The sequence below is a fragment of the Papaver somniferum genome, chromosome 3 (genome assembly GCF_003573695.1).
Source record: "Papaver somniferum cultivar HN1 chromosome 3, ASM357369v1, whole genome shotgun sequence".
NCBI lineage: Eukaryota > Viridiplantae > Streptophyta > Magnoliopsida > Ranunculales > Papaveraceae > Papaver > Papaver somniferum.
Window position 1 is genome coordinate 17,366,859 of NC_039360.1, and position 15,192 is coordinate 17,382,050.

Here is a 15,192-nt window from a genome sequence, read left to right on the forward strand (position 1 = left end):
TCCAGTTTCATCCTTGCTATTTTTTTGGTGTCCATTTCACCGATAATAATTTTTACTTGTCCATTTGAACCATATTTTAAAAATAATTGGACAAATGACCCATTTTCCGCTTTTTTTTATCAGATGGCAGCGTGAGCTGAATCCTTGACCTATAATTTGGAAGTTCAAACCGCGACCAACTGGACTAATCTCCGTTGTAATTAGACATCATTTTACACTTATCTCGGTTGTTATTGGGTTATTTTTTTGCGCTTCTTCCTTGTGAATCCAAAAAACTACAAGGTGTTTCATTCAGATGCTATACTTTCACGGTCAATACAGGGTTATCAAATTCCATGTAAAAAGCCTGACCCAATGTATGTTTTACATGAATTTAGTAATGGGGAAATTAGGCTCAGGCCCAACCCATGGATAACCCATAATATGAGGCCCTTAATTAAAAAAAATTTAAATCTAGGCCCCAAGTTTTTAAAAGACCTTGATACCCTTATGCATATTGTCAAGCCCATAATTAAATAAAATTTAAATCTAGGCCCAAAATTATTAAATCTAGGCCCGAAATTATTAAAATACAGTGCGAAGGTGTAAACAGAAGTTACACATGCATATGGCATGTGTAACCAGAAGTTACACATCCTTATGATATGTGTAATGCAAAGTTACACTTGTATATATATGCAAATAAATAGACATCAAAAAAAAAACACAAAAAAAGAAGTTATTACTTTAATATTCATTTACAATAATTTCTTAGCATGTGTAATTAGAAGTTACACACGCATCTGTTTAGTGTAATTGAGAGTTACATATGTGTCTATCTAGTGTAACTGAGAGTTACACATGCATCTGACTTGTGTATTCAGCGTCAACTCCAGTTCCAGCGAGACCATTACCACGTTTAAGCAATTAGCTTTTATGAAGTTATCTAAAACCTGAAATATAACAACAAGCAATCAGTATTTATACGATTAAAATGAACAGTACATAAAACAATGTATATTTCAGTTTCACAAGCATCTGACTAGTGTAGCTAGCGGTTACACATGCATCTGAATTGTGTAACTGAGAGTTACACATGCATATAACATGTGTAACTAGGAGATACACATTCATCTGGCTAGTGTAGCTAGCAGTTACACATGCATATGACTAGTGTAACTAGGAGTTACACATACATATTGATATGTGTACCCAAAATCAGTATGTGTAAGTAAAAGTTACACATCTAATTAACATGTGTAACTTGCAGATACACATGCATCTGAATTATGTAACTAGGAGTTACACATGCATCTGACTTAGATATGTCAACATAAAATCAGCAAATCCATCTCTAAATGAATAACACTAGCAAAAACGAGAGGTGACTATCAAGCAATTACCAGTCATAAAATAATACAGTTAACCTTGCACGTGAATGAGAAGCTCTTAATTAAGATATCACTGCTTCAGCAGAAAGACGTTGTTAGCACTGTATTAACAGAAAGACGTTTTACAGCGCTAGTCTAGATGTACCTAAGCCATTTTCATATTATCGATGACGAAGGACATTTTAAGCAACAGAAAGTAAAGCTTCAGACAGTAATTATACTGGCAGAATAATACAAACACCTGGGAACCTTGTGCTAGCACATTAATATCGCAAAAAATGATCACACAACTGATTCAGCAGGGTATAGATATGAACCCAGGAAAACAAAATGCATGTGTAATCAGTAGTTACACATGTAAACAATAGTTACACATGCATATTAGCATAAGTTACACATACAATCATCATGTGTAACTAGAAATTACACATCTAATTATTATGTGTAACTATAAGTATAACCTGCATCTAATTAGTCTAATATGCATCCACTACTACTCCCTACTACTAGGACTTGATGTTCTTTTCTCAATTTCATAAATATAACCACTATAACATATCCCATCAAATTAGCATGTGTAACTATAAGTTACATATGCATATCCCATCAAATTAGCATGTGTAACTATAAGTTACACATCTAATTTGCATGTGTAACTAGTAGATACACATTTATTTGGCTTGTGTACCTAGAAGTTACATATTTAATTAGCATGTGTAACTACTAGTTACACATCCATAGTCTGCCAATGCTAGTTAAACGTGCAAATTGTCATGCATATGGCTTGTGTGATGTGCAGTTAAACAGATGTATGAGTTAAGTGAAACCATTCCAGACCTATATCCATATACTACCTTTCAAGAAAAAGAAGTAGCTAGTCGTAATTAATCAAGAAGGCTTACTTGATAACGGTGTTCACTTTATCTGTCTGGATGTTGTACATCTTCGTGAAAGCATCCTTGTTTTCTTCTTCTTGTTGTCTTCGATCTTCTTCATTGCGGACTCGGTGGTGAGTGGGTATTCCAGGATCTGGTAATGGTCCAGCTTGTTCCTTGGTAGTGCACTAATATATTGGTACTTGGGATTCCTTGCCTTCTGCAATGTCTTTGGCCTGTGAAATATGACTGATGTGCAGATATTCTTAGCCTTCTTCTTAATGGTTGATGCTCCAGCTTTGACAGCCTTGGAAGCTTTGTTAGCCAGCACCTTGGGGTCAGCCTTCTTAGTAACTACATGACAAGCAAATGATATCAGTACCATAGCAGCTAGAACACTTCTCATACAAATGAACAAAACAGGACATCCAAAAATCAAAAACCAATGGACACAGAATAGTCAAATCTATCTCATAACTGAATAAACTAGAGCAAGTATACAAAACTTAATAGTTCACCCTTACAGAGTTACAGACTCTACAAAAAGAAGGTAAAATAAAAAATGTTACAGTTAGATAGAACTTTCATATTAGGTTACATATGCATATACCATCAAATTAACATGTGTAACTATAAGTCACACATCTAATTTGCATGTGTAACTAGTAGATACACATTCATTTAGCTTGTGTACCTAGAAGTTACACATTTGATTATATGTGTAACTACTAGTTACACATATATAGTCTGCCAATGCTAGTTAAATGTGCAAACTGTCATGCATATGGCTTGTCTAATGTGCAGTTAAACAGATGTAATGTGCAGACCTATATCCATATACTACCTTTTGATATACATTCATTCAACAGAAAGCACAATAACAAAAAGGCGAGACAAAGCAACATAAACAAATTAATAAGTCCACAGTTCTTGGTAGAAAAACATGCCTGCCTTGTTAACACCAGGTCCAAGAAGACGGGGAATTTGCTTGATAACAGCTTCTGAGGCTAGAAAGCATGAAACTTCTTTGCAAGCTTCTTGACCAAGTTCTTGTTCTTGTTAAGCTTCTTAAGACCTTCAACATCCATGTACTCAAGACCGATCTTCTGAGACTGTAATCATAAATAACAAAGTAAGATTATTACAAGAGGCAAAAACAATTTGGTCAACTCACCAGTGTGGCCTTGGTAACTTGAGAATTCAAGAACTCAAGCAAATAATTAAAAAAATAACAACATGAAGATGTAGCCATCATAGCGAGCCATAAGCTTATTAAGACAGAGCAAGGGATTTGATATAAACACTCTGATTTGAATTCTTTTTCAGTACACATAACATTTGATATAACTTTCACCATGTTGCTAACCTCTATAAACGCATTGGCAATCATTCCTGCATCTAAACAGTCGAACACATAAATAGAGGGTGTCTTCAGCTAGGAATCCAAGTCGCTAATAAAACGAAGCCATTCAATTAGAAGCCATTCAATTTATTATGATTAACAACCAAATAAAACGAAGGAAGGCATGATGGACTTACAAGTATATTATGACTCTTGAGGCTGAAGAGAAAAAAAAGCTCATAATGAACACTCCCATATAGAGCTTCTCCAAATTCCTTTTCGTCAAGTAGTTTTCTGTTGTACCTCAAAACAGAGATTACCTGATAAGTGATAAATAATACTGATATTTATGGTTTTTGCCAAATCAATGAAATTTCACTACCAAATAACCAATTTTAAGAACAAATTGTGACCAAAAAAATAGCTCACAAAGGCTAAACTTTGGAAGTATTAACAGAATACAATTTGTGATTCAGATGGCCACTCCATCCTCGATAAAAAAATGCAGGCCTGGAAGAGAAAGTAAGCACCTGACCTTTATTTAATCGAACACCTTTCTTGGCTAGGCAATCAGCCAGCACAAACCATGGCAGTTTACTTGTAATGAAAGCTTTAATAGCATTGTAGAATCTGACGAAATAAGAAAATTCATTATTCCATGCTCTACAGCCCTTTCAATGGATTCAATAGCATTCTGCAATGTGATTACCACCAGATTCAGCATTGATAAAATCCCCAATGACAATTTCAACTGAATTTGATCGAAATCAATGAGGTTGGTGAATCTAGTGGGAGAAACTATTAGATAGAGCCCAATTGGACCATCAGAATCTTAAGAGAGAACGTTTTAATTCGTACCTAGCAAATTTACTAAGCATTTATCTAAACAGACTGATATGAAATCAACATGAACGGAGGAGCGGCAGAATAATAATTGGATTTGAGATGGATGAGGATATGATACCTTGATGGATTTGAACACTTAGCTTGACCAGATTGGTACTGTAATGTACCCTCCAGCATCGACTCTGCCATAACCACCCTCTTCTCCATCAGATCAATCTATCTCATAGTCTACTTGTATTTCCCCTGCATATATACATCTGGTCTATCAGGATGTATAAAATGCGCAGGCATCAAAGATACACATCTAATTACATGCCAAGACCAGATGCACATCCAAGAACGACTGTAATACAAGTATCATGTAAATAATTGAAAAGAAAGTAAAGACTTACCTTTAATTGAGTTGGTTGCATTTAAAACTTTGACTGAGGTTTCTAAAAAGATGTAACTTAAGAACATATCCGGGAACAGCCAAGGAAAGTTCTCTGCGTTAGTTATCAAGAATCAGAGGTTGAAAACCATATTATCTTGTTGCAATAGCAGGAAAGCTATGAAAATAAATTAATAACAGATAAATTCTAAATAGGTCCAAATCCGAAAGTATTAAAATACAGTGCGAAGGTGTAACCAGAAGTTACACATGCATATGGCATGTGTAACCAGAAGTTACACATCCTTATGATATGTGTAATGCAAAGTTACACTTGTATATATATGCAAATAAATAGACATAAAAAAAAAAACACAAAAAAAAAGTTATTACTTTAATATTCATTTACAATAATTTCTTAGCATGTGTAACTAGAAGTTACACACGCATCTGTTTAGTGTAATTGAGAGTTACATATGTGTCTATCTAGTGTAACTGAGAGTTACACATGCATCTGACTTGTGTATTCAGCGTCAACTCCAGTTCCAGCGAGACCATTACCACGTTTAAGCAATTAGCTTTTATGAAGTTATCTAAAACCTGAAATATAACAACAAACAATCAGTATTTATACGATTAAAATGAACAGTACATAAAACAATGTATATTTCAGTTTCACAAGCATCTGACTAGTGTAGCTAGCGGTTACACATGCATCTGAATTGTGTAACTGAGAGTTACACATGCATATAACATGTGTAACTAGGAGATACACATTCATCTGGCTAGTGTAGCTAGCAGTTACACATGCATATGACTAGTGTAACTAGAAGTTACACATACATATTGATATGTGTACCCAAAATCAGTATGTGTAAGTAAAAGTTACACATCTAATTAACATGTGTAACTTGCAGATACACATGCATCTGAATTATGTAACTAGGAGTTACACATGCATCTGACTTAGATATGTCAACATAAAATCAGCAAATCCATCTCTAAATGAATAACACTAGCAAAAACGAGAGGTGACTATCAAGCAATTACCAGTCATAAAATAATACAGTTAACCTTGCAAGTGAATGAGAAGCTCTTAATTAAGATATCACTGCTTCAGCAGAAAGACGTTGTTAGCACTGTATTAACAGAAAGACGTTTTACAGCGCTAGTCTAAATGTACCTAAGCCATTTTCATATTATCGATGACGAAGGACATTTTAAGCAACAGAAAGTAAAGCTTCAGACAGTAATTATACTGGCAGAATAATACAAACACCTGGGAACCTTGTGCTAGCACATTAATATCGCAAAAAATGATCACACAACTGATTCAGCGGGGTATAGATATGAACCCAGGAAAACAAAATGCATGTGTAATCAGTAGTTACACATGTAAACAATAGTTACACATGCATATTAGCATAAGTTACACATACAATCATCATGTGTAACTAGAAATTACACATCTAATTATTATGTGTAACTATAAGTATAACCTGCATCTAATTAGTCTAATCTGCATCCACTACTACTCCCTACTACTAGGACTTGATGTTCTTTTCTCAATTTCATAAATATAACCACTATAACATATCCCATCAAATTAGCATGTGTAACTATAAGTTACATATGCATATCCCATCAAATTAGCATGTGTAACTATAAGTTACACATCTAATTTGCATGTGTAACTAGTAGATACACATTTATTTGGCTTGTGTACCTAGAAGTTACATATTTAATTAGCATGTGTAACTACTAGTTACACATCCATAGTCTGCCAATGCTAGTTAAACGTGCAAATTATCATGCATATGGCTTGTGTGATGTGCAGTTAAACATGCATCCTAATTGTGTAATTAGGAGTTACACAAGCATATAACATGTGTAACCAGAAGTTATACATATAAATAACATATAACCAAAATTTTCCATTCACATAAAAAATGCCAATATCAATACAGTTAGACCATGAATAGCTGATAATACCACAAAATAACTAAGTGAAGGAAACATAATCAATCAAAAATATAACCATACCTTATGTAATCTGACCCGAGCAAGTGATTCCTTGATAGAATTTTCCATTATTGTTAGATCCTCTATATTGTTTATCTTATTTGGATCCTTCCAACAGCCGAAACAGTGCAGCCGACCGCAAACTTAATCATATAATTATCCAAATTTTGAATTTGTATAGCAAGCTGCAACAAGTAAGCAGTGTTGGCTGACACAAATGGATAATTTTATAGTTCAAGAAGGCAGAGGGCCCTACATTCATTTAAACATCAGTTTGGGGGCTAGTGCAATGAGGTAAGTGAAATTCAAATAATTAAGTACATGACCGCTAATACAAACAACAACCAAATAATTGAGATGAGAAATATTTACGGAGTGGCACCTCAGTCTATTACGCATTTCCGATAGTTGAGCTTGCAAGAGTCTCGACTGATTTGTCAGCACCTGTCAGTATTACATTTACTTATGACAACATGGAGTACATATTGAATTCCATAAAATAAAATAAAAATGAATGATATAGTTACTGTCATTCGTGAGGCATACCTCAACAGCTTGAGTACTGCAAAAATGGACCCTTCTCTCTTGTTTTCCTATTAAAAGGGTGATATCTGGTTTTTGGTCTGGTAAAGAAAAAATGGTGAATGGTGTTAAAAAAGACACTTGATGGTAAGTCTACAGAGCGTCTCTCGACAATGCTTAAAGTCATACATACCTTGTGCCAAAAAACTCTTGTATATTTACGTCATGGTCCAATTTCTTAAATGTGTTCTTTAGTGCCTGTCAAGGATGATGCTTAGAGTGTCAATCACCGAAACACGTACGGCAAGTCAAAGTTATAAGAATCATAAAATCAGGAGGAAATATTAATACATCATGAGGAATTAGTTTACCTCAAGGCTCTCAAGCTTCTTGTTCCAACAAAATGTAAATGATTGAAGCTGTTATTGTGGCTTGAGTTCATTTTATTAATTTAAGATTAAACAAATCCAATCCAATAACTCATGGCAAAACAATTGCAGGAATAACACTTGCATAGAGACTCAACAAGAATCAGATGAGCTTGAAATAGTGAAGAAGAGCTCATTCATACCTTTTCTCAAACATACGATGTGTACTGTCTTTGTTAATGGATAAACAACTTTTCCAGTAATTTTTGAGCCTCTCTGAGGTTCCTACAGTTCCACTGCATCTGAAAATTAAATCATTTAATTCTTAAAAACGCATTGGGACTGACAATTGCATTCCAATGCGAAGAAGCAAACATAAATGAAAAAAATGTGCATCTGAAGTATTTGTGCAGATATTTATGAATCAAGACAGATACAAACTCTAAGACGTTTAGACCCATCAGCTTTCTTTTGATTAGCCAGCAGCATTTTCTCCACCTCCATAACTTTACAAGTCTCCACCCCACCAGTAAAGTCATCACCTCCTCCATATGTGTACAATTCCCAACCACCATCATCACGTTGCCACCTCCACAACTATGCACCACCACCATCGCCATGGCCACTTCCACTGTAGATGTACCTCCTGCAAACCCCAAGTGTATGATTGTGAGACACTTGTGAGGAAATGATACCAATAATACTGACACATAATAATGAATTAGTAACCATGGTAGAAAAATGATTAGGTAGGACCTTGATATGCTTCTTTAAGTCATGGACGTACTCATCTTGATTTATACTCCAAATCTGCATTGGAAAAATAAATAGAAAACGAATCATGAAATTCCGTGACTAGAAAAGGCTAAAGAAATGTGAGAACATATTTATACTATAAACATTGATCAAGGAAATAAGGAAAACAGGGCTGTGTGAAATCTGATAAGGAGCTAAATCCTGAATGACAATTAAATTATTAATCAATCCCAGCAAAAGATACTCGTGTTTATGGAGCATCTGCAATCAAGAAATAACTAAATTAGCTTTACACATAGTAGTACTCATCAAATTCAATTATTTGGGAACTTCTGTGCGAGTGACACCGGTTGTTTCTTCCTCATACTGGTAAGGTATTTCCTGGCCTTGTCATTGCAGACCTACACATAGAACACAAACCTATTGACATCAGAATCATCTCTAAGAAAATAATACAACTCAAACAGTAAGATAAGAGAAAAAAATAAACAATATCATACCTGAAAAATAGTATCCAACAAGGGCGTACCAATCAGGTCAATCATCAAATCCAACTGGTGAACAACATTTTTACCAGGAAACAGAGGTTTCCCTGTTAACTATGTTGTAAAAGGCGAGCGCCTGGAGCGCCTAGGTGCCAAAGGCGCCCTAAGCATAGGACCAGCGCCCGAGAAATCCATCTCTACACTACATTCCATGCCAGCGCTTTAGGCTAGCGAGTTAGGCGCTTTTAGCGCCTTATGGAAATGTTAGGCGCTAGCCTAAGCGTCGAAGGCGTGATATTCGACCAAAATTCTTCATTAATGATCATAATGACTATTATTTTCCAATCAAAATCAATGTCAACGATTAAATCATGAAAACATTATAAACGGGAATGATGCGATTAAGTTTTCTTCGACAATTACAGCTAGCATACATAATATGGAAACTTCAATAACTTCCTTAATCAATATTATTCTCCAATCACCACGAACAATGATCAAAATATATGGTAAGAATTTTAGACTTAGGAAATAACCACGATTGATGTAATCTTGTGTCAGTTGAGTATTCAATAACTAACGTGAATCGATACATTGAATGTTGAAGTAGACAAAGGCTGCACCTCTTTCAATGCTGCAAGTGCAACAGCAAATCGATCAGAAAGAGAAAATCCAAAAAAAAAGAGCTTCCAAGTCAAAGTGTAATAGGATGTTAAAAAGTTCACGGAGTCTGATGGACCGGGAACCCTGTGCTTCAACACGTTAAGTCCAACATAGTACTAGTTCTGATCGAGCAGCAGCATCTTCATTAAATGCCAAGGTTTTTGATGGTGAGGCGTCACAAGCAAAAGCTGTTTTTTGTATGACAATTACAGATGAGGACGAGCCATCAATCTTTGACCCACCCTGGATTTCATGGTCAGCAGGTCTGCTCAATCATTCCCTGCAACAATTCCACATCCAACACAAAACACAATCATAAAATCATTCAAACACAACAAAACACGGTATAAAGTTCTAGTTTAAGCAACACCTGTATTAGTTTAAACCTACTAAGAATCATTTCAAAGATTCGTAACACCAAAAAATTGAAATCAAGCCTAAAATTAGATCGGAATTAAGAGAAAACTTAATATTACACATGTAGTCAATCAATTGAACCACAAATCCTTTACGAATATTGCCATTGAACACTTTCTCATTCAACTGAGTTGCTAAAACAGCATATTGAGACGAAACTAAGTCAGAAACAAGTAATTGAAGCCGGTCTTGTGATTTACCAGTAGATTTTCTATCTAAATACTCGAACTAGAGGTTTTAAGTTTGAATCGCCTCTAAGAATAGCAGAAATCGCATTATGAGTTAATTTCACAGACATTTCACTGAATTTTTATAGGTTTTGGATTACGAAATGGATGAATCTAAGCTTAAAATGATGATAAATCGATGAATAATTTCGAAATATGAGATTACGGAGTTGAAATCGATGAAAAAATGAAGATCGGTGAAATTTGGAGACGACGAAGAAGTTTTCTAGGGTTTTTCCGCCGGAGCTGAAAGAAAAAATGAAAGGAGAAGAGAGAGAGAAAAAGAACAGATAAATGAAAATATCTACTGAGATTCCTCTTGTATATATAGTAAAGGGTAGTGTTGTCATTATTAAAATTCATAATAATTAATTATGGGCCAGATCTGAAAAAATTTTGATTTTTTGGGCCTAACAGTATCATTTTCCTAAAGTATGGAGTTCATAGTGAAGGATCCATTTTGTGGGGTTTCTATATATTGAACCCATATAATAGGGGGTTCTAGTATTTTTCACTTTAGTAATTCTTCATGAACCCCTGTAACATCCTTAAACTGTTGTATTAGTTTCCAAACATTGTATAGCAACATGACTTGGCCTCTTATTCATTTTTTATACACCTGCAGGCTGCAGTAGTCGGTGTGCATGTGGTTTGGGTGACACTAATCAAGATTGAAAAAATTGTCATGCATCATCCCTTGTTTGCTCAAGGGAAACTTATTTAAACTTGTTTGCTTAAACCTGTCTTAAAACTCATGATAAATGTGATTAACAGAAAAGGACTGATATTATACTTAATCAAAGATGGATCAGAAGATCTCCTAATTATCCCTAATCTTAAGGAATTTAATATCCAGAAACAAAAATCAAGGATCTCTACTCCATGTGCTGTAAAAAGATAAGCAGATCCCAAAAATAAATGTTATTGGATAAGGGGTAATTTAGTAATGTTCTTAAGACCTCCTTTATTCATGGGGAACCTTCCAGTGGTGCTCCAACTCATCTCACATGGGTAGAAGAAACACCTAGTAACCCTAAAAAGGACAAAAGGCCCCCCAAAACACAGAGACTTAAATGATCCTATACTTCATGGTCATGCATACTGTTATCCAACTCCATGGCTCCCTAACCTTACACCTGTCAATTAACATAACCATCATGATCAAGCTGGGCGAATCCATGCTGCATCAGGTAGTTGAAGTGGGACCCACGTAGTTATAGAGTAGGGTAGTCCCGTGTACCAGTGAATAGTGCATGGATATGGGTCCCATGATCTTGGACTAGTAGAAATCCGATTAAAACAAGGACAAGTGGCACCAACCCAACCACCTCTCATCTTTCAAATACAACCTATAGAAGAAATTTGAGAGGAAAAAAAGGAGAACCTTTGATTCATTACTTGCTTACTTGAGAGAAACAACAAACCTCTATTCACGAAAATAAAAACAACAATGTGAATAATTTGATCAAAATTCTAACCAGAAAATTTTTCACAAAAAACTGGTGAAAGGAGTTTACGATTGGGGAAAAAAGAACAGAGTTTTGTTTTGGTTTTCTGAAGAAGAAGAAGAGAAAAGAGCTTTTTCTTTTCTTTCTCTCTTTCTGTTTGTACAAATTGAGAAAAAAAAGAAGAAGAGAAAGAGAAGAAGCTCTCTCTGGTTTCGTTTTTCTTTTTAATTAAGAAAAAGAAAAAGAAGAAAGAAATTTGATTCAGAGAAGAAGAAGAATGATAAGAATAGGGATAGCAGTATTACAATTATCAGAACTATTTGTTAGTTCAATAGTTCATTTGTTATATGGGTTTTACATTTTTAGTACAGCTGTAGCTTCAGATCTTTCTCAAGCTTTGATTAATAAACCTAATCTCATTGAAATTCAACCTAAAATTCACTCTGTAAATACTACCACTTCTGACGATGATGATGATGATAATGGTGTTGTTGCTGCTGCTGAAGATGATGATAAGAATAATGGGTTGTTACCTCCGATTGTTTTGGTTCATGGGATCTTCGGATTTGGCAAAGGGGTATGTATAATTTTAATGGATTCTGTTCAACATTTCCTTTTAGGTTCTTTTGTTTTTGTTGATTTTAATGGTGTTTTGTGTGTGTGTGCCAGAGATTGGGTGGATTATCATATTTTGCTGGAGCTGAGAAGAAGGATGAACGTGTTCTTGTGCCTGATTTAGGTTCATTAACCAGCATTTATGATAGAGCTCGTGAATTGTTTTATTATTTGAAAGGTGGACAAGTTGATTATGGTGAAGAACATTCCAAAACTTATGGTCATTCTCAGTTTGGAAGAGATTATGAACAAGGTTTGAATTAGTCTACCTTTTTTTTTGGTTTGATTTGAATGAGAAAAAGAAATTGTTAGTCAAAGTCTTAATTGTGGGTGTTTTTGAATTTCAGGAAATTACCCTGAATGGGATGAAGATCATCCAATTCATTTTGTTGGGCATTCCGCTGGTGCGCAAGTGGTTCGTGCATTGCAGCAAATGCTAGCTGACAAGGTTAGCAATTTTTTGTGATTCATGACTATTTGATTTTGATTATGGTGGTGGTTCCAGGCTTTTAAGTTTTCAGGTATGGTTGAATGTGTTATTAGGCTTTCAAGGGGTATGAGGATACGTCCGAGAACTGGGTGTTGAGCATATCGTCTTTGTCTGGCGCGTTTAATGGGACAACACGAACCTACTTGGATGGAATGCAGTGAGTGTTGTTTTGAATTTATAACGATCCGTGTTGTGGATTTTATTTGTAATGGATGTAGATTTACGGTTTTGTTTTGTGACAGACCTGATGATGGGAGATCGATGAAGCCTATATGTCTCCTACAGCTGTGTCGATTGGGTGTTATAATTTACGACTGGCTTGATATACCATGGCTAAAAGCTTACTACAATTTTGGGTTTGATCATTTCAACATGTCATGGAAGAAATCAGGTCTTACGGGTTTAGTTGATTTGTTATTGGGGAACACTGGTCCGTTTGCATCAGAGGATTGGATCCTGCCAGACCTTACTATTCAAGGATCAATGAGGCTCAATTCTCATCTACATACATTCCCCAATACATATTATTTCAGCTATGCTACTAAGAAGACAAGAAACTTAATGGGTATTACATTGCCTTCTAGCATACTAGGGATTCATCCTATGCTTTTCATCAGAGTCTTGCAAATGAGCCAGTGGACACACCCGCCAGATGCGCCGCTTCCATATAAAGGATACAGGTACGTTACAATTATGCAATAACTGATTATTAGACTCTCAATTCCTCATGGAAAACACATACTCTTGGGATACATTCCCTCTGAAAAGCAGGATTTGGAATCCAGGACAGTAGTGGCTTTGAAGTGCTTGCTAGGTGAAAATATCAAAAGCTGTGGCTCTCCATATTGCAATTTGGTCTCATGTTTCGCTTAAATTTGTGCAGGGATGAAGATTGGCAGGACAATGACGGTGCACTCAACACCATATCAATGACTTACCCCAGACTCCCAACCGAGCATCCCAACAAATTTGTGGAAAATGACTCTGATTGCCAGCCTTTGCAACCCGGAATCTGGTAAGCTATTATACCAGAAACACTAAGTCTAGCCATGGGCACAACCACCTCCATCCTATCTGCCTTTTGCTTAGTATGTATTGAGTATCATACCAGAGTAATCGACTTTGCTTCCTTGTCAAACGCAACAGTCTCTCATGTGTTTGATCAGTTGGTTCTTCATGAAAGATTGGCCACTTCTTTGTTTCCTTATTTTCTGTTATCCCTTGAGCTTTTCCCGGCTGTTTGATTTAAGCTGTCATGTTGTTGATATCTTTAAGATCAGGTTAAAATAACCATACGGTGTCTGATTAAATGCAGGTACCACAAGATTGTAGAAGGCGATCACATTCTTTTCATTGTGAATCGGGAGAGAGCAGGTGTACAGTTTGATCTCATTTACGACAGCATTTTTGAGCGCTGCAGAAAGCATGTACTTAGAACTAGACCAACACTACCCAACCAAATCCAACACTAAATTCATAAAACTCTCTTTGTTCCTGCAGATAGGAAAACAAAAAATTGGATGCCACTAAATTGGCACATTTTTACACCCTTTCTTTTCCCCTGCTTGTAAATGTGAAAACAAAACAAAGTAGTCCAGTTTGAGCTTTGCTGAGAATTTTTTGAGGCTTAGTTTATTCGCCTCGCAGCTACACTGAAAATGTTAATGAATACAAATATCTTTAGATTGATATGAGTTAACTCTGGCGAATACTTTCTTTTTGATAGCCTGATTCCATTTTTCTTTTTCTTTTTTTTTGACTTGGAGATGAATACCAAGTCTCTATTGATGTTACCACAATATAGCCTAAACTGTTTCTGGATTTGGTATTGCTGATTGAAACCGCCGTCATTCAGATAGCAACATCACTAATAGCTTGAGCGCCTGGAATTTATCAGTGATCAACTAAAAGTTGCCTGATGCTTCAGCATGGCCAAGCACGGTTTTCAACTCGTCGATACTGCTCATGCCATGGATGCACATGACAGAGTTACGTTGGGTCTCCCTATGCCAAGATGACTTGCACATCTACAACAGATCCTAATTCCTAAGAGACGCAGAGCCAGAAACAGAAGCAGGACAAATTTAAAACCGACTCTTACAGCAGGACAAATTTAAAACTGTATCCACTGTCCACCACAGTTTAGAAATTATTGTTCATTAAGCATCACCACTGACAAGCAACTATTTTCTTTTCATAAATACACGCTCTCGAATTTGACAGTACAACAAAAAAAAGAACAAAAATGAAAACTAAGGAATCTATAATGTGTATAATGTACACTACATTACAGAGCCTAGTTAGCAATTCGGGATTCGGCAAACGTACGGAACGTCAAACGTACGAGTATTATACGGTTTTGTAAAATCCAGATTC

General features: G+C 35.7%; 2 protein-coding genes and 1 long non-coding RNA gene across 4 annotated transcripts; 1 reads left to right on the forward strand and 2 right to left on the reverse strand.

Annotated features, from left to right (window-relative positions):
• Positions 1-2,285: 2,285 nt before the first annotated feature.
• On the reverse strand, positions 2,286-2,630 carry LOC113359065 (60S ribosomal protein L23A-like). The gene has a single exon (XM_026602758.1). It carries the CDS (start codon positions 2,628-2,630, stop codon positions 2,286-2,288), a length of 345 nt encoding a protein of 114 aa, XP_026458543.1.
• Positions 2,631-3,198: 568 nt separating this feature from the next.
• LOC113360968 lies at positions 3,199-5,020 on the reverse strand. 2 transcript variants are annotated; one of them, XR_003364889.1, is made up of 6 exons: positions 4,826-5,020; positions 4,552-4,676; positions 4,123-4,281; positions 3,785-3,881; positions 3,612-3,696; positions 3,199-3,357 (listed from the first exon to the last, which is right to left on the reverse strand). It is a non-coding gene; the product is annotated as an uncharacterized LOC113360968 (long non-coding RNA). The 2 variants fall into 2 exon arrangements; XR_003364888.1 differs by having other exon boundaries at positions 3,785-3,907.
• A 6,626-nt stretch (positions 5,021-11,646) lies between these two features.
• LOC113355411 (lipase-like) lies at positions 11,647-14,541 on the forward strand. The gene is made up of 7 exons (XM_026598265.1): positions 11,647-12,288; positions 12,381-12,579; positions 12,674-12,774; positions 12,870-12,973; positions 13,059-13,496; positions 13,700-13,831; positions 14,132-14,541. The coding sequence occupies exons 1-7, from the start codon at positions 11,989-11,991 to the stop codon at positions 14,286-14,288; spliced, it is 1,431 nt and encodes a 476-aa protein (XP_026454050.1). The 5' UTR covers positions 11,647-11,988; the 3' UTR covers positions 14,289-14,541.
• Positions 14,542-15,192: the final 651 nt, after the last annotated feature.